Source organism: Sturnira hondurensis, unplaced genomic scaffold (genome assembly GCF_014824575.4).
Source record: "Sturnira hondurensis isolate 20B ecotype Veracruz unplaced genomic scaffold, ASM1482457v3 Scaffold0000867, whole genome shotgun sequence".
Lineage (NCBI taxonomy): Eukaryota > Metazoa > Chordata > Mammalia > Chiroptera > Phyllostomidae > Sturnira > Sturnira hondurensis.
The window spans coordinates 2921202-2941044 of NW_028073498.1; the positions used below are offsets into that span (position 1 = coordinate 2921202).

General features: G+C 55.9%; 1 protein-coding gene across 3 annotated transcripts in view; it reads right to left on the reverse strand.

Moving 5' to 3' along the window:
• The window catches only part of SLC6A6 (solute carrier family 6 member 6), a 78402-nt gene that overhangs the window by 6647 nt on the left and 51912 nt on the right, over positions 1 to 19843 (reverse strand). For all 3 annotated transcript variants that reach the window (XM_037051295.1, XM_037051287.1, XM_037051300.1), the window contains 7 exons: positions 14168 to 14302; positions 12954 to 13057; positions 12700 to 12824; positions 9010 to 9122; positions 3864 to 4001; positions 2652 to 2754; positions 2003 to 2103 (listed from right to left, as the gene is read on the reverse strand). In XM_037051295.1, the coding sequence (XP_036907190.1) occupies positions 2003 to 2103; positions 2652 to 2754; positions 3864 to 4001; positions 9010 to 9122; positions 12700 to 12824; positions 12954 to 13057; positions 14168 to 14302 (819 nt within the window). The remainder of the gene's footprint in view (positions 1 to 2002; positions 2104 to 2651; positions 2755 to 3863; positions 4002 to 9009; positions 9123 to 12699; positions 12825 to 12953; positions 13058 to 14167; positions 14303 to 19843) is intronic.

A 19843-nucleotide genomic window follows, 5' to 3' on the forward strand; every position in this document is an offset into this window, starting at 1 on the left:
AGGACCTCCCCCAGTGCAAACCTGACCAAGTCAGTTCTCTGCTCAAAACCCTCTGTGGCTCCCCAGGGCCTTCAGGATGCAGGCCAAGCTCTCAGCCTGGCTGAGTGTCACCACGAGCTGCGCCCCTTCCCTCCTCATCCACCCCTTCCTCTCCCTGCTCCTCTGGGCTCCCGCTACCCTGAATCCTTTCCAGCTCCTCAGCCACCTGCCCAGGGCCTTAGGCCAGGATGTTCCCTCAGACTGGACCTCTTTTCCCCTAACCTGTACCCCCTTGCTAAGTTAGTTCTAATGGTCCTGCCTCACTGGTCCAGGCACTGCCCAGACGTTCCTTCCCAGACTGCTGTGGTCACAGTGACCTCTTCAGCATGGGTCGTGTCCACCCAAACCGAGTCAGTGAGGGCAGGAGGCATGCGTCTTGTCCCCAGCACTTGGTACAGTTTCCAGGTACACAATAAATGCTAGCTCCCCTCTCCACCCATCGCCATCTCTGAGCCCCAGGCCCAGCTCCCCAGAACAAGGCATGGACCTGAGCCTTGGGTACCCACGGCCCAGTCTTAGGCCCACGAAACTGGCCAACAGCCATCAGCACCCATAAACTGTGGGATGGGATGAGGCGGGGTCAGCTCTGGGCCCCAGACCCTGTGAAAAGGCTGCCTTCCCCACATGCGGCTGGGCTGGGAGGGCCCATGCCTCCTGCTCTGATCAGAACGACAACATCTCAGAGCACAACCCAGGCCGTCGTGGATGACCCACAATGTGAAAACGCCATCCTCGAGGTGGGCGCCTGCTGTACGCCCGGCCCTGCTGTCGTTTCTGTCCTTGTGTGGGAGCTGCTGCTAGATGGGGGAGCGCCGGGAAATGGCTGCTCTGTGCTCTCCAAACACGAGGAAGCTTTATACCTGCCTGTCACATTCCTCTTTCCACTAGGGTGACTTCACCCTGCCACCCTGAGGTGCATCCGGTCTCTGACCTGCGCAACTGCTCGGGGGGGGGGGGGGGGGGGGGGGGGGTGATAGGAATATAAANGGGGAGGGCGGAAGAGACTGCCGGTCAGAGGGGTGAGGGGAGACGCCCACAAACAAACACCCGTAAGAATGCGAGCACGGGCTCCGAACCTGATACAGTCTCTCTAAAAACACCTTGCCAACTGCTGTGCTTCCTGGCTGCTACAGTTCACCTATTTTTATGGGAAAAATAAGCACCTCAGTTGGAAAGGCCACGACCATGTTAAATAACAACAGTGACAACCTAAGGTTGTCGGCTGCCACTCACACCCCACGTCAGAGTCTCCTCGTTTTACCACTGGGGAGATGGGGCCCCCTAAAGTTACCCAGTGAGTTAACGGCAATGTCGACTTATTCTGCCCAGGAGCAGAGGCCACTCAGGGGAAGGCCCATATGTTCCTCAGCCCCTGGTCCCTGAATGCAAGGAGCACGTCCATCATCCGCGCCTCCCACGGTGTGGGCCGAGATGGTCGAGCAGATGCCTTTCCCTGCCATTAGCTCCGAAGCTCAGCACTGGTTTCAGACACTGACGGGAAAGCAGCTTCTACCACAGAGGACTTCCCTTTGGCCGCAGCCTCCGAGCGGGGGCTGGAAGCAGGCAGGGTGCCCGGGCACACTGCAAGGCCACGCTCCAAGGTGGTGGTCGGGGATCTCGGTGGGAAGAGGAGTGTGGCATCTCACTGCCCTTGGGTCCGGGGCTGGTCTGCAGCTTCCTCGGTCTTGGGAGAGCCCAGAGCACCTCTCTGCTGGGAAGCCCCCTCTCTGGTTAGGACCCCCAGCCTGCCATGGACATGCCACATTTCCAACGTCTATGACCTCTCCTTTGGACACCCCAGTGGCTCCTTCATTCAGTCAGGGACTGAAAGTGGGCACCCAGGCTCTCGAGGAGTTTGGGGAAAAGTCACGCGCTCTATCGTGGATCCCCTGCATTTCTCAACAGGTCCTGACCCACATCCCTCTTTGCACTGCTACCCACAGCCAGGCTAGAGAAAACTCACAATACAGAGAACTGGAGTGACCACGGCCCAGCTGTACTTCATCCACGGCCCGGGCCGATAGCCGATCATGTCCTCAATACCATCATACAAGTTATCACTGCCTGCAAGAGACAAAGGTAGGCAGACGGTGACGTGGTGTCCAATGCCAGCATCCGCCCCGGGAACAGCGGGGCAAGGGCTCAAGAGCCACGAGGGAGCTCTGGGGCCTGACCCGCGTCCTCGCATCTGACCACACACAGACCCAGCTGTGGCAGATGTTTATCTAAAATAAAAGTAATGGGGCATCCCGCACTTTCTTGGCCCCCGTAGGCACACCCAAAACCTGGTGTGAGCAGCCCAAGGTCTCCGGGAAGTTTGAACGCACCATCCCTGGGCCCAGAGCAGTTTATCCCAGAGAGACCCTGCACAGCCAAGTTGTGTGTTTTGACAAACACACAGTCACACCTCGCACCTTCAGCACAGGGAGGGCCTAGTGCAGCTACAGCGATGTGATCTGTGCAGGGGAGGGGCAGCCGTCTGCCGGAAAGTCCAGGTAGGGAAGGCCTTTGTGCTCAACTCAATAAATTCCTCTTAGAATTCTGCTTTTTGAAACTTCTGAATAGGCCCGAAGGAGAGACCTGAGAAAGGGTACGCAAAACTTGGTACTCACCATATATCCAGGCAACAACAAAACATTCAAAGAATGCAACCCACAAAAGGCATACACCGCTAGCTGCATAGTAGTCAAAGAGTTGAAACACATACATGCCACCCTGTGGAGAAAAACACAAAGATGTTCAACGTGTTATTTGGTATCTAAAGCCCTTACTATATAAAGAGCTCTGGCATATTAGTAAAAAATATAAGCCCAAAAGAAAAATTGGCAAAGGCTACAACAACCCGACACCTCTGTACAAAGACGCCCCGCTCCGTGTTTGACTGGTTACACACCCACACAGGGGAAAACGGAAAGCAGAGCAGCACGTCGTCTGCACAAAACAACACGCTCACTCAAGCCTGCTCCCAAAGCAGGGACCTAAGGCCAGCCGTGGCCTAAACAGAAGACTTCAGCAACAGCCAGCAGGTCAGTGTGTGGGCCTGTGACCCACCTGTTGTGGAGGGAGGTTTCTTACAAACATGTCCAGAAAAAATTTATTTTTTACTTGCAGTAAGGAAAGTGGTGGTGGAAAACCCTGGACCGAATCCGGGAATTGATGCAACCTTTGCTGGAGAATATGGGAGGCGGGTGGGGACACACAGGAAAAGCCTGCCCTGGGCCTGTGCTCGGCCCACGGGCCTGCGCTGGTTGGCACAAGGCTCTGTTCTTCTCTGGTCCACCTCCTGCTAGACTTGCTGATCCAATGCTGCCTAACTCTTGCTCCTTTCATCTTGTGCTTCTTTGTCCCACTTCAAATGGACCCTCCTCTGGCCCCCGCCACTCTCTGCCCAGAGCACACCCTGGCCTCCACACTGCCTGCAGTATTGACCCTCGAGAACCACCTCCCTCCAGGCCTGCGAAAGGCAGCTACACTGTCACAGAGGAACAGAGCTGTTGCTAAAATGGGTTTTAGCTGAAGCACCCCTCCCCCAGGCCTCCCAGGGTGAGGGAAGGAGACAGCAGCAGTGTTGCCATGGTAACAGAAAAAGGCAGGAGAAGCTAGGGTCATCTGCTGAGTTCCTTTCCACAGTGTAGGTTGAGTCCCCTGGGCAGGGCAGGGCTCCTGCATTGGGGAGGTCTAGATTACCCATCCAGGTCCTCTCACCCAGCTGTTGAGGGGAACGAGAAGGCAGTGTGACCTTGAACTGCTCTGAGACACATATTAGGGGTGTCAAGAGCCCTGAGAAGGGGAGGCGCCTCGTGCCTGGTAAGAGAGCCACCTACCTCCGTCACCATCGTCAGCCCCAGCAGGTAGCTAATGCTACATATCAAGGCGATGAAGATTTCCCGACGGAAACCCTTCCTTAGGAAGGACGGGTAGAGATCAACCAAGGACGTGATCTGTCCTTCGACTTCAACAAACTGGGGGGAAAAAAGAGGGGTGTGAGTGGCAGGTGCCCAGTACCTCCCCTCCACTTAGAGAGAGGAGCCTAGCAGTCAGCTTGCGGGGTCAAGTCCAAATGCACAAACTCAGTCTTGCGGGCTTGGCCTGCTGGTCAAGTCCAGTGGCCCATGCACAGCTCCTCCCACATCCCGCAGCTCGCACCTCTGCTGAGCCTCATCCTGCCACCAGAACGCCTTTCCCCCTTCATCCAAGACTCCGCTCCACTGACCGCCTCTCTGAAGCCAATGCTGACCTCTGCCCTGGCACGTGTGTTTCCAGGACAAACTCCTCCCACTTTGGCCTTGGTCCTCTCTGAACCCAAGAGCGATGTCCCCTCACTGCAAGGTCACAGTGTCCGGCTGGGCCGGGCACATGCGGCTGCTCCACAGATGCATGATAAATGGGGGGAACCCAAGGCAAGTCTGGGCCTCGGGCTCCCCATCAGATTCACGTGGTAGCTCAAACTCTTTGAGGCTTGTAGGCCCACAAGAGAATGTTGCAGGCATGCACGTGTGCACACCTACATGTCTATGTTTGTAAGCTCACTGAAGCCAGGCCTCCAAGGCTCAGGGACTCCGGAAGCCACCCCTGGGCCCCCAAACATGAGGTGATGTTCTAGCATGACTCCCAGTCTTTCTAAATCTTCTCATCAGCATACCTAATAAATGAGCTTAGAGACTTCCCTATCATGACACGGAGTGCTGCCTCGGTCTTCAAAGGGAAGCATCAACCTCCCTCCTGTGGACACGTGTCACAGACCTAACCAGTGCCCGGCGGACGGCTTCCGGCCTCTGCAGCCGACCTGGGCGAGGACTCTTTCCTGCCGCTCTCTCCAGGCCCATGCGCACCAGGTGGGACCGCAGGCTTCCAGAGCTCGTGGACTCGTTTCACACTTGGATGGCTGCAGACAACCTGCCCTGCCGACCAACGCGCCCGCTGAGGCCCGTCTTACTCCTTTAAAAGTTGAAAAGCTAAACCCCCACCCCCCTGCTCTGTTCTGTCATCTGGGAGCGGCTTTGGGAGAGGAATCTCTCCCCGGCATTCCTCCCACAAAGGCAGGGCCAAGCCCTTGCTCCTCGGGGACGCGTCCTGGGAGGATCAAGAACACAGACCAGCAGTGGACCCTTTCGTGCACTCAAGGCCGCAGGAGGGGTGACTCTTTGTTGCCGGGGACTCAGGGTAACGGTGACCAAGAGGCTCTCGAAAAGCACCCAATACAAGGGACTGAATGTGTTGACCTCTAACTGAAGCGTCAGCGAAACGGGTTTCGAACCTAAACTGCCGCTGAATTAGAGCTAACTCGCAGCTCAAGTGTCGAGCTTCAAAAGGACTCTAAACATAAAGTTTCGTTCTCGTTTGGAGATGGGGAAATCAGACAGGAAGAGCCAGCGTCACAGTGGGTCGGGCCAAGGCCTGCCCAAGCCCCTGGCTGCCAAGTTGCCTGCATCTCCAGAGAACACCGCTCTCTCACCCCCATGCCACCAGCCCCTTCGGACCTGCCCCACTGAACAGCTGTGGGGCCCTGACTTCCCAAGCCTCAGTTTCTCCCCCTGTAAAATGGGCGGGCATGCTGAGGCAGATTTGAAATCATATGAGGCAGGTTAGTAGGAAGCTAGGAAAATTCTTTGACAAGTGGAATGGGGAAGCTGAGACAGACAGCTGAGCAGACTGGCCGAGCAATGTACAGTAGGTGCAGAAGGTCACCAGGGCAGAAAGCCCCAGGTGCCTAGCCGTGGGGAAAACTGGTGCCAGACCTCACCCTCTCAGTGGCCTTTCCTCCCCTGGCATATTGATGGCCATGAGACTTAGACCCCTGCCCTGGTGCTGACCAAGCAGTGGAGACCACGACCCTACAAAGGCACACCTGGGAAAGCTGATGAATATTCTGTTGAGATCCTCCCCTATACTCCCAGTCTTCAAAACCCTCTAGAGACAAGGATCCAGGGTGTGAGCCTTCTGGACAGTCCTCCCACCCGTGCCTTCCCCTCCCTCCACTCCCTCCCCCACATCCGTGCATCCCCTGAACTCTAAGGGACTCCACTAGACTTGCAACTAGGGGAGCAATGGGCAGCAGCAGCTTGACTGGACTTACCCTTGAACTTGTCTCCAAGGCCCCCTTTTCCTGACTTCTCTGAGCTGAAGCAGCCCCACCTAGTTCTACTGTCCCCAGCTTCCATAAACATCCTCTCACTATCACTCAGCCTCATGTTGTGAAATCTTTCCTGCATGAAGTCAAGGCTGGCCTGAGGCAGACCCACTCTGGGCCTGATTCCCTTTCCAGTAATAATTAGAGTGAATTGGCAACTGGGTGATAAACCTTAACCCACACCAGGGGTCTGGGATGGGTGAGCTCCTGAGAGATGGGCTCCAGCTCAGCTCTCTTCTTGTCACATTTGTTCACAAACTGTGTCCCCTTGGGCAGGCCAGACAACTACTGGCATCTGCCCCTGGGTGAGGGACATCCCTCCCCTGTCTTACCAAGACATGCCCAGCAGCATGACAGCTCCTGAGAGAGTGACCCACCTCCACTTCTAGCATATTTCAATGCTCGAAATTGTGGGAGAACATTTTCTATAATGAGCAAGGGTCAAGCTCCTGCATAAGTGAGAGACCACGCCTAAGGTCGACTGTGGGCCTCTGCACCTCCACAGGGGGGAACTATTTTGGGGTAACTCAGAGGGGAGACAAGAGAGACAAACTAGCAGGTCTGGGAACAGGCAGCTCCAGGGTCGCACCACACGGCTCCACTCCCTGACCAGCTGTGTGGGCCTCAGCCAGGGGAGTCCTCATCTCCCCAAACCTCAGTTTTTCAGGCATTGAGACACTGTGCAGATTAAGGAGCTAATATAGAAAAAAGCCAGCCTGGGGGAGGGGAGGGAGGCAGTGTTTAATGGGCAGAGTTTTGGTGTGGGGAGATGAAAGGTTCTGGGACACAGGTGATGGTGACGGCTGCACAGCCAGGCGAACGTACCAAACCCCACTGAACCACACCCCGAGAAATGGGGAAGACGGCCATCTTGCATTCTGAGTACTTCACGGCTCACACACGCACATAAAAAGCCAGGCGTGAAGTCTGGCCCAGGTGCACACTGTGAACGGCAGTGCCCTGACCCTGTCCCGGTGCTGGCGGTATGTGTGGCAGTCACCAGCACTGGCAAAACCTTCCAGTATCCCCAGGCTCACAGAGCACACAACTCGAAGGAGGGATCACAGCCTGTGCCACTGAACCCGAGATACCAGGCCCCACCCAGCTCACCAGGCACCAGCCAGCCATGTCCCTTGTTGGTGAAACAGGCTACGCTCTAGCAAGGAGAGAGAACCTTCCTTCTGAGGCTGGCTATGAGCTCACAGAGGTTCCCCCAGGGCCTTGGCCACCGCAGGCCTGAGCTCAGAGGTACACAGCCTCGCTGGCCCCACCTCCCTCCCAGGGAGAAAATCTGATAAATAAAACCACCAACGCTCACTCAGGAAGCAGACTACGGGGCCTGTTGTGGGCCCACGAAGACATCAGATTTCATCATTTATTAACCTCTGTTTTTGTTTTTCACTTTCACTTAGAGGTCTGGAAGAAGTTATAAAAGCCATGTGCTTGGGGCCTCCGAAGGCCAAACTCATTAAATAGGAATGATTGATGGAGTCCTCCTGCTGTTCACACAGCTCCGGCCCGTCAACAGCCGTGGAAGTATTTTGTTTTCAATCCCCCAAATATTTTCATCGTCTTCTCTGCTAATCCCGCTCCCCTTTCGGACAAATCCTTCGCTCTGTTCTTGACTTTGCTCTTGGACCACCTCCTCTGCTCTGCCTGATTGTCTAAGACTTTGGCTCTGAGTTCCTGTGACCCGCCCTGGGCAAAGCCCTTCCCTAAACTGGCTGCAGGCCCCTCCTTTCACTGGGTTTCCTTGAATCAGCCAGACCCCCAGACCACACATGAGGCTACAAGACGCCTGCTTTCAGTGACCAACCTCAGATGCTGGCTCCGGTGACAGACACCACACTTACGGCTCTCATGAGCCCAGGGAACAGGACCACCTGCCCTGCACACCCCAACTCCCCACTTCCGGGGTCACACCTGTGCTTGAAATTGTCATCTTGAGAAGACCCCAGTGAAAATACACTTGTCTCCAGGGACAGGTGACCAGAGGTCATGACTGCTCTATAGCAGGCACTGCACCTGGTGCTTCATGGGAGGCAATGGAGACACAATCATACCCATTTACCAGATGAGGAAACTGAGGCTCAGAGGGGGGGAGGAAACGTGCCCAATGTCACATAGAGGCTTAGAATCGTCTTACTCAAAGGCAGGTGCAGCCCTGGTTGGCTCTCACCCAGCACCAGGTGGAGGCCTGAGCCCTGGAGGGGATAGGACATGGAGATTAAGAGGCGGAATTCTGCCCCAGGAGGGCAGAAGCCAGGTGGCCCGAGGCTGGGTGGGTTTGAGGGAGGCTGCCCAGAGCTGGGCTGTTCAGGACGCACTATAGGATGAGGGTTCCATGTGGGGACAAGCCCTCCGACCCTCTAGTTAGCACAGAAGAGCGGTTCAGGTTTCTCTGGCCCCATTCAGGACTCTCGATGAGGGCTAAGGCATGGACCACCTTGTGCCGTAAGCAGAAATGTTGGTCCTGGCTCCTCACGGCCCATGTGCCCGGCGTCACTCCTGGGCCCCTGCCCAACCCCTCCACGGGAACGGCCTTGCCCTTCTACTTCCTACCCAGGCTTTGTTTAACCACCCCTCGGTTGTCCTTCCCCTTGCTGAGGTCAAAGACTTGCGCTGTGGGGCCACGTCACGCTCCTGCTGCCCCGGGCCTTTCCCACTCCTGGCATCCCAGAGAGGTCCTCACTCACTGCAAGCTGCGGCTGTTGCAAGTCTGATGTGAGGACGGGGAGGGAGTAGCCACCTCGCACACGGCACAAACAAGGGGGCTTTTCCAGAGCCAGGTCCCCCCTGGCCAGTCCCACCCTGGGGCCAGCCCCTCCATCTGTACATACCTGGCTATCCAGTCCAAGCAAGAGAAGCATAATAAAAAATAGAATGGACCAAAATGTGGGCAGCGGCATCATCATCACAGCTTTTGGGTAGGCAATGAAGGCCAGGCCGGGACCTAAAGGGAAGAGAAGACGGGGAGGGGCAGAGTGGGGAGACGCGTCAGAGGCCGAGCACAGAGAGCACTGAGCTCACACAGAGACGCCTGGGTCTAGGACAGGCCTCCCAAACCCGAAGTGCAGGGAGGAGCCGGGCCGGAATTCGGGCCTGGGGAAAGAGACCAGGCCTGTCTCGCTTTTGGACGGGACACGCGGGGGCTCAGGTGGGGCCCCGTTTTAGCATCTGTCTCCTAAGCAGCAGCACAAGCGGCCTCCTCACACCCTGGAATCCAGATGGCCCCGGGGTATCTGAGGTGGGCAGTGGGCCTTCTGGGCCTGGACTCAGTCCGCCGGCTCGGAAAGGAGCACCCCCACCTCAAACTTCCTTCCTTGCTGGAAGGAAGCTGGGGGAACATCCTGGTTAGCTGACTACCAAATTCCCACTTTTACTAAAACACTGCCTAAGCAGGAAAAAAACACCACCATGCCCCACACAGCCAATGTGCCTCTCTCCCCGGTGCCTCTGCGCACCCACTGGGGCACCGTCACAGCCAGGGCCCAAAGCGGAGGGAGGAGTGCTCGGGGTGGGCTGCCAGGCCTGGGGGACCCATGGCTTGCATTCAAGTGCTCCTCCCACTGTGCCCCCCCACTCTTTACATTACCACGTACCCGCTCAGGGCCTCAGTTTCCCCACCTGAGAAGTGGGGGAAGCAGGTCACAATATATGACTCTCAAAAAACCCTCTTGTGTTCAGATTCCCAGATGCTAACACCATGTCCCTAGAAAAGGGCTTCTGGTCTCTAAGGAGGGGACTCTGGCAGAGTCTGGCCGCAGGGCTTGGGAGACAGGAGCCCCAACAGCTCAGGGGGAGCCTTTCTGACTAGAAACATTCTGAGGACATGGAGAAACGTCTCGCCCTGTCTCCAGCCAACCTGGGAGAAGGTGCCAGGGAGGAGCTGGGCTATGACTGAGACCTGTGGGTCCAAGAGACAGGAGGCCTTTTAAAAGGCCCCAGATGAAAAAATAAAATCCGAAACTGAAAACAAACAAACCAAAAGGTCAAGAAATGTGAAATGAAAAAAGGACTAGAGGCAGGATACTTAAAGCAGATATCAGAAGCAAATGAATGGTTTAAGAATGGAGGGAAAAACATTGACATAAATTGGAGCCAGAAATCACACTGCACGGCTTTAAACAGAAATGTGGCGGTCAAGGGCGAGTCCTTTAATGATCCAGAGTCCACTCGACCTGAGGAGACCTGACCATGACCGAGCGTCCTGGAGTGGCTAGAAAACTAGCTCCTAAGAGCAGTGGGAGGGGTGCCCATACTAACCCCAAAGCAAAAGTTGGACCAGGAAACCATGCTGCTACCTAGGCTGCCCCTCCCCCCAGTCCCCCAACACGTCAGCTCTGCGTGAGGAGTCAAGTCCAGCCGACTTCGAGACAGATGTAAAACGGGGCCCCACCCCTCTGGGGCCTGTGAAGATGCTCAATGCACTCGTTTCTGTATTTCAGTTTTGCCTTTCGCAAGCGAGCCTCTGGGAGAGGGTCTGAGCACCTCCGTCTAAATGCGCTCGGTGAATTCGAGAAAGAATCCCTGTGAAACAACGCGGCCGCTCCGAGCGCTCTGCATGCCAGTCGGTGGAGAACGTGCCTCTCTGCGTCTCATTTGCACTCCATTCAGCTAAGTAATGATCTTGTTCAAATGTACTTGACTCAATATGGTGCTTGTTAAAAGCTTATTAGAGAAATAATCACCCTTGATGTGTCGGCTGTTCAGACATCACCGTGGGGAATACATGCCAAGGTCTTTGAAGTGGACGGGAGGAAGAAAACAACTTAGGTTGACCATCTACACATACACAGAAAAATGCCTAGCTGTCCACAGAGAGCTATCTTGCATTTGGATACGTATCTCCCACCACCAAGTTTGCTCCGCTGCTCCTGGCGATTCCCGGTCTATCAGAATCAGTTTGCAAGCCCTCAACTGGAAAAAAGCCATCTGCAAAGGAGGCGTATTAGTGTCTCCCTTCACCACTCTGCCAAATCACAGGTGGCTGTGGGTATTTCTGGAATTACTTTGTGTCCTCGGTCTTAGGCCTGCCTTTGGGGGCTTCTCAGGGCAGGAAAACTAGGTCCAAAGGTCTGATATGGAAGCCGGGTCGGGGAGAAACGCATGGGGCCAAGGGTGGACCAGCCACGCTGTCCTGCACACGAGGGTGGGGCTTGGCTGGGTCACTGCCAGTGAGGACAAAAACAGAGCCCAGGGGCTCAGAGAAGCCAGGGGAGTCCCAACACATTCTCACACGTATCCAGGGTTGAGGGGGGAGGCAGGTGTGGGGTCACCGTCATGTCAGAGGGGCCCTACCCTGGAGACCCCAGCTCTGACCCTGACCACCCAAGACTCTCAGGCCAGTGGTCTCATCTGTGAAGCAGACATCTGAATGCACAATGCTGAGGCATCCCAACCCCCAACTCCAGGGTCTTATGAGCAAGGGTGACACCTTGGCAGGACCCCAGCTGAACCTGTCCCTGGTCTGTGGTGGTCCCTGGAGTAAGGGCCTTACATCACACTAATGTAAGGGCAGAGCAGAAGGAAGTATGTGAAATAACAAAACTTCCAGGCAACTGAAGGCCACCTTCCAGGTGAATTGGGCAGGGCTGGGAATGGGCAGAGAAGCCAGAAAGGTGGACTAATGGGATCCTGGGAGCCTAAGGTTCTCATTCCCACGTCTAAGCCACTGCCGTCTTAAAGCTACAAGTCCAGGACTCAGCGCATTCGGCAAGTACTGGAATTTAGGCACCTGAGATACTATGGTTCTGAGGCTCTAGACTTCTAGCAGCTGAAGACCTCATGGTTCCCAGATACTGGAACAGACCCGGCTGGAGCTCCAGGATCCAGCCTAAGATCCCACGCTCTGAAGAGTCTGTGATTTTAGGAGAATGTCCTTCATTTCCAAGTGTCCAGGGGAGGAGCACATTGCCAATAGGGCTGACACCCCATGAGGGTGACAGTGTCCCCTCAACCCACCCCCAAATCACATCTGTCCCTGTCCCAGCGGGCGACCTGCCACGCCCAACGTCTTCCCCACTACAAGCCTACGGTGGTGCCTGACACAGAGTAGAGACTCAATAAATCATTAAACATCAGTGGAATGAATGAATGGGTTTGTTTAGAGGGAGCGCGCTGGGAGCAAAGTGCAAAATACAGAAACCAAAGCTGAGAAGACGGTGATGGAACGCCGATTGGTGGCTGGCTTGGGCCTGAGTTAGGGCAGTGGTTTCTGTTGTAGAAACCAGGAGTTTGCTGGGGGAGCAGGGGGAGAGGGAAAGACCACATGAAAGTAGCTAAATATTCCCCAACTGAACCAAACCCATGTTTCTGCCGCCCCTTGGGCCAAATTGCAATGAAAGTGTTTAAAATTTAGCTTTTGTACTCTTTGGTACTTATGGGACATCTTGGTGGGGGGGGTCCATTGTGGAAACCAGGCTCGTCCCCCCCCTCCAAAGCCCCTGGGGTCTGGCTTCATGCCTGCAGTACTCATCTTACACACTAGGTGGCAGTGCCCACCACCACTGCCACCAATACCACCATACCTGACTCAGCCACATCAGCAATGTCCACCCCTTGCTCTTGTGCCATGAAGCCCAGGATGGAAAAAATTGCGAAGCCAGACACAAAACTGGTACCACTGTTCAGGCATCCCAGCAGCATACAGTCCCTAAGTTACACATATGTCAGGGAGCAAGTTAATTCACAACACAAGGAAGCCACGCTCCCTACTTCTTCTCTTTTTTCTTTAAACATCATCATTTCTAAGGTCCACCAGGCCCGCCGGCACATCACTTGCCTGTACGAGTTGTACTTGTACTTGTTGTAGCTCCCCAGTGAGGTCATGGCCCCCAGGCAGATGGCATAGGAGAAGAATATCTGGGTCCCAGCATCGATCCACACCTGTGGGGTGGCGGGGGTGGGTGGCGAGGAGAGAGAGAAGGGGCTGTTAGAGCTGGACTCCTGGAGGGGGCAGTGTGGGTCCCTGGCCACCTGACCATTGAGGACTGCCCATCAAAATGCGCAGATTCTCGATTGCAACTGGAGCATCTGTGCTGAAATCCAGGTGCCTTTCAAGACAGCACTGAGCGGCAAGGAACCCCTGGAGTTGAAGAAACCCAGTCACTCAGCATCCGAGTTAAGAGGCTGGGCTTTTAAGGTGGATGGATCTGGATTCCAACCATGGAATCAATGTGGGCAAGTCAGTATGACTCCCAAAGCCTCTGTAAAATGGGTTCCACAGCCCTGTTCCACAGCCCCTCCCCACAGGGCTATTTCGCTGGTTCAGAGAATAAGGACCCAGCCCAGCACGAGTGGCAGCCTGTGAAGTCAAGGCTGCTGTCTCTGCTGTAATTGCTCCTGTCTGGGGACCCTAAGTTGGAAAGAATCCCCTAATGGTTGATCCAGGCAAAGCTGCTCTCCAGAACCTTGGCTAGGCAGGTTCCCTCATGGCCACAAAGCTGCCTTCCACGCCATCCTCTGATGCCATTAGCTAAGCCCTGTCTCACCCCACCACCTGCCCAGAGGGAGAAGAGAGTGGGGAAGAGGCCCAAAGTAGCAACCTGATGGTTGAGGATCCTGGAGACAAAAAGATCCCTAAACAAGCCCATAAAATCTCCCAGGCTTTTCTCCAATCCCCTGTGGTCACATGGCCAGGCGCCAAGAGGTGGACATTCAGAAATGATGCCTCCACTTTCCAAGGTCACCAACTCTGAATTCCATCCTTGGCCAAGGAAGCCAGCAGCTCTCTCAGCTGGCGCAGACAGAGGCCAGGTCCAAGGAGAAACTCACTCAGAAAGACTTCTCTCTCTTCCCTGGCATGGCGCCTGAAGAAGACTCTATAATTGGCCTGCCTCAGGAGTCCTCGGCATGAAAAAATACACACACAGCTAGCTGGACAAGCCCACAGCGCTGTGAACGATCCACCGCTGCCCAGTGGAAAACTACTAGGGGGTGATGGCACGCAAGAACCACGGCCCTGGGTGGGAGGGAGGACAGGCTGCCCCACAGTACCTGTGGGTCCTCAAGGCGACTGATGTCAGGGTACAGATAGAACTTGATGCCTGCGCCCGCACCGGGAAGCGTCAGTCCCCGAACCAGCAGCACCAGGAGCATAGCGAACGGGAAAGTGGCCGTGAAGTAGACAACCTGCAAGGAAAGACAGGGATTCAGGGAGGCCTGTGGCACCACCTGCCGCTGTCAAATTAGAGAATCTTTCCTGAGGCAGGGGTTCTGTGGCTAAGTTTGCCGTTTCACTTGCTGTGTGACCCTGGGCATGTTGCTTAACTTCTCTGGGCCATAGTTGTCTCACCTACATAAGTATGAGGTGGGTAATAAGTACCTGCCTCATAGAGTCATTAGTAAGGTTCAGTAAAAAACCCTATAAATATTTATATTTAGAAATACAGTGGTGGACAAAACAGAAAACAAATCCCTGCACTCACAGAACTACCATTCTAGAGGGTAGAGAAGGAAAATGCAAAATAAGAAAGTAGACTATCAAAAAAAGAAAAGAAGTAAACTATCCAGTGCGTATGAACAAGGCTCAGCCCAGGAGCTGGCGCACGGCACGCAGTTCCCAAGAGCTAATGTGACAACTGCCGGTAGGACTCGTGGTTGGGAATCAGGAAGTGCGGCTTCAAACCCCAGCTCCCCCACCCCTGCACTCGCAGGGTGACCTCCAGCACCAGGTCTAACCTCTCAGGCCTGTTGCCTCATGTGTCAAACGAAGACAGGACAAAGAGAAAGTTGTTGTCAAGTGGTGAGACCAAGATTTAATGGGATGGCGTTCCTAATGAGGCCTCTCAAGCCCCTGGGCCAGGACGGGGAAGGCCCTCCACTTCCTTGGAGCTATGGGAGGCCCATAGCCTCCCCTGGGTCACACAGCACACCCAGACAGGCCAAGGCCAGTGCAAGGTGTGGACAAGAGATAACCCAGCCTGGGCCCTTTTGTCCCCAAGGGCCTGCCCTGTTCTCTCTCCTCCTCCTGTCCTGAAAGCACTGGTCTCCAAACATCCTGTGGCCTCAGTTCTCGGGGATGGATTTCCTCACCATTTTCTTCACGAGGAGAAGATTCCAGGCAAGGTTTATGCCTGCAAGGAGCTCTAAGGCATGTGGCTGGATGGATGTGAAATCCTGAGACATCCAGCAGGGCACTGGCTGAGCTGCAACTCTGCAGGCACAAGGCCACGTCATGTCACCGCACCCTCCTCAAACTGACACACTGGCTGCCTGCTGATGGGGGGAACTGAGGCTCAGCAGGGCTCAGACTAGCCCAGGTCACCTGCTGAGCTCAGGAACTGCTCCCAGACCCCCAGCTTCCTCTGAGGGCCTTGTGGGTCAAGAAACTACGAAGGAACCACCACACAGCCAACACACCCACTTTATAGGTGGGAAAACTAAGGCTGCAAACAGCATAGACGTGCTGTGGTGTTGGGGGAAAGGAGGCAGTGCCAGGGTGCCACGGAGCACTGCTGCAGTCCAGCAGGGTGACAGAGCTCGCCTGGATGGCACAGGAACCCTTGGAGAGGCACAATTCTCGGGCAGCCACCATCTCTTTGTGTGGAAACAGGCGGGAAGGGGCTTCGGGAAAGGACAAACAGGACACTCTCGGGGTCTGCCTGACTCAGCCGCCTGCTGTCAATACCACCAGCCAGCATGTATTGAGCACTTACTGTGTGCCCGGCGCTATTCCAAGCGCGGTAACTTCTACACACAGTCGGACCTGCCCTCCTTCTCTGAGGGAGGTTTGATCACTACCTGCATGTCGGAGGCCCAGCAAACTGAGGCCCAGCAAACTGAGGCCCAGAGCCCCTTGCTTGCCTCCGTGGGTCCCACACACTGGAGTGGCAGAGCGGGACGCTCCCCGGGGCCCGCCTCCAGACCACAACTCGAGCAGTAAGAAGCCCCTCTGCATCTGGCAGATCAGTCAATCCCCCCCAAGGCCGGAGGGAGTAGCTGGGGTCCCCCAGGGGTCGGGACTGGCTTACTGGGAGACCTTGAGCAAGTTACTGCCCCTCCCTGGGCTCCATTTTTCCACCTGTGAAGCAGGGCGTGCTCAGACCAGATGAGCTCTGAGGCTCCCTCTGAGGGTGGGGTGGGGGAAGTGGCCGAGAGTGTCAGCTTGGGGCACAGACTGGGGTTTGTGCCGGCTTCTGCCACTTCCCAGCTGGGCAGAGGGAAATCTGCGTGCTTACCTTGCTCCCGCTTAGCTCGCAGTGAGACCTCAAGAAACCTCGGCAGGGAGGAAGTACTCCCGGTGGCCCCATAGGACAGGCGGGCCCTACTCCCGCCTCTGCCGCACTCTCCCCAGGTGCCCTTTCTCCTCTGGGCCTCAGTTTCCCCAGCTACCTGATTTCCTTCTCCTGGGGCAGGGAGCCCCCGAAGGGGTGCAAGAAGAAAACCAGTGGGCCACTCCTCCCTTCCTGCGGACAGGCCCCCAACCAGTCCCCACCCTGGGCCACGGCAGCCACACCCAGGCTGGTGGACAATAGCTGCTGACAGCAGGCGGTCCCCAAGGGCGGTTACTTCAAAGCCAGCTGGGCTCCACTGGGCTGGACGACCAAGCAGTGGCCAGAGGGCTTTGTGTCAGGGACACAGGACACCACCGGGGGAAGGGGGTGGCTTCCCTTGTTTTTCTGTATTTAATCTGTTTAACAAGCACTTGCGGAGCGCTTACTGAGTGCCAGGCACTACCCTAAAGGCTGACGCATGCCGACTCAGTTAACGCTCACCCGAGAAGAGCTGCCGGGTTACAGAGCTCCCAGTGGCAGGGGTGGAATCGGCTCTGGGCCAGCCAGGTTCAGGGTCCTGTGTCTCCTGTTTGTCACTGTTCTTCCCCAAAGCCAGAATGGACACAGCCTCACCTTGGCTGCCTCCTCGCAAAGCCACCCTTGTTTTGCAAAATTTACCGCTCTGAGGACAAGCCCCTGAGAGCCTCTCTCTCAACTTTTCCGTGACTCCTCTGGGATCCTTGTGGGAGAGGCTGGTGCCAGCCGCCGCCAGTGGGCCTCCGGTGGTGGCCCAGCAGGCCTTGCCACGGGACATGGTAGTTTTCCATTCTTGCTGGCAAACCTCTGTGGCTCCTCCGAGCCCTTGACCTAAATGCCCTATGGCCCAATTGCCCTGGAAACTTTCGAGGATGACTCTTCCTCATTCTCTAGTGACAGTGGGGAGAGGGCGGCCTTCGAGGCAGGGGAGAGATGGGCTAGTCTCCTGCTGCCCTGAGCTTCCTCTACGGCAGGGAGGTCTAGGTAGGTGGGGCTGTGGGTCAGAGCCCAGTGCCTCGGCGGGCCCTGAGGGTCCTCACAGCACCCCTGTGTGCAGAGAGGGAGGTGGCATTGCTAAGTCACTTCTCACAAAGCGGTAATGAGGCTCAGAGAGGGAAAGGGGTTTGCCCACAGTTATGTAGCTCGTGGGGACAGTGCTGAGGCCCCAAACGGGCTCTGGCTCTGACTGCCGCCACTGCCCTGGAGGCACAGTCTCAGAACACGTGCGTGCTAGGGCCCTCCACTGGGTCCACGGGACTGTACTTCCTGTGTGAGGGTCTGGACTTCACCTCCCTGGACCGTGGTGGCTGTGAACCTGGCCTGTGGCTAGGGCTGGAAGCCAGGGCTGGTGGCAGGGTGGCTAGCAGGCTGTGGCCATTGAGTCTAACTTTGCCTTTGTCTTGGCCTTTGTGGGCTTGCCCAGACACTACAATCATCCTGGGAGCCACGCCCACCCCTCAGGGACCTGGGGCTGCTGGAGGAGGTTGTCTTGAGGGGCAGGCAAGGAGACCTTTAACAAGCCGCGTCTTCAACTGGCCACACTCGCAGCCTGGAACTTTTTGCCTTGACTCTACTCTCCTGCCCCCTCCCTTGTGTCTCAACTGCTGCCCGCTGTTCCGAGTGGACACTGGCCCCCTCCATCAGACTGGGGGCTTCCGAAGGGTCTGGTCAGGCACATCTCAGGGCCTTGGCACCAGCTGTTTGTCCCCTCTCCTCCAGGGACCCACAGGCTCCCCCTCGCTTCTTCAGACCTTCGCCAGAGTCCCCTTCCCGGTGAGCCTTGCCTGGCCACCCTGTTTGAGGTGGCGCCTGACGCTTCCTGTTCTCTCTTGCGCGTTAGTCTCCCTCCTAGGTCTTCTCACTTTCTCACTCCACTGAGGGGTCACGTGGAAGCAGGTTTGCAGTTGTTTGTACAGAAAATGCCATTGTTAATGGATACTAATACCAGAGTAAACGCCGTATTTCACGTACTGTCAACCGTAAACCTACTTCGGCCCAGCCAGTGTTCTACACATTCCCCTGGTTTCAGCCAAAGACTCCGCCAGCGCTGGGCCACGGGGCTTCTGTCTGTCTGTCGAGTCCGGCACACCCCTGGCCCCTTCGGGCAGCAGCACCAGGCGGGCGCAGAGGCTCACAGCGGTGAGGACTAAGGAAGGGCGGTGTGCCCAGCACGGCTCGCGACCAGTGCTCCGGAGACTTCCTGACAGACTCACCTCTACGTGGGGAAACGGAGGCGGGGTGGGGGAGGGACTGGCGTTCTAACCCTCTTTACCACCCACTTTCTAGGTGATGAAACTGAGGCTCCAGGCAAGGGAGCACCTTGGACAAGCAGCTTCACTCCTCAGGCTCAGTTTCCTCAACATTTAAAGAGAGGCGGTGATGAAATGGGATGACACGGGCGGGTGGCCACCAGGGAGCTGCCCCCTTGCTGCCCGTCCTGGGGGACACTATTGGCTAGGTGGGGACTTCTGAAGCCTGGCCTGCTTCCTTTCCACACTGGGTTTCAGGGTCCCAGACAGGGCGGTTCTGCCCCGAGAAACAGGCAGAGTGTGGGAGGTGCAGGCCCCCACTCCAGAAGCAATCCCGTTCTGCCTCTGGGCCCAGGTCTTGCCCAGCTGGAATCCGTTCAGATCGGTCCCCGCCTATGCCTACGGGCTCTTCAGCCCCAGAGCACGTGGTCCTCAACTGCAAATTCTGGTGCAGCCACGGCCCCTTCTTCAACGGACATCTCTACTGCCCACCGCTGCACCTCAAATATGACTTTAATAGGCTCTTTTGACCTTTGGGGGCTCTTTGGTCTTATAGATTGTTCCCCCCTATCAAGACGGGGCAACTGACGGGGGGGAATGTAAAAGCAGATCAAGCCGACCCCTTACCTACTGGCTTTGCACCGTGGGTGCAGGCTCACACCTCCGACCACAGACCCCTGTGCCCTGACTCTGTCATTACAGTGGCCATGATACCAGTCCATGGCTTGGTTAGCAGGTTAAGTGTTCGGCTCTGTCAACACAGAGCATTTTAGTTACAGGCTAACATTTCCATTATTGCCAATATGAACCAGTGGATACCTGAAATCTGAATTAAAGGCTGGCATTTTAATGACCTGCCACTGCCTTTGTTAATAGCTCACAGCCCCGTAGTCACACTAATCAGCAGCATGTGTTTCAGTCACGGCTAACACTCTGTTAACAACTAACATCTTAGTTGTGAGTGAGGGACTTAATCATCAGTGACAGTTTTCTTTAATAAGGAACATCTTAGTTACCAGCTAAAATGTTAGGGGTACGATGATTTAGTTAATTCGACCTCACTGCAAAACTCCAAGTCAGGCTTCTCTCACCTCAGTGTAAATCTGGATTATCTTGGGCTCCTACTCAAATGCAGATTCTGCCTGGAAGTCCAAGGCAGGCCCTCGGGGTCT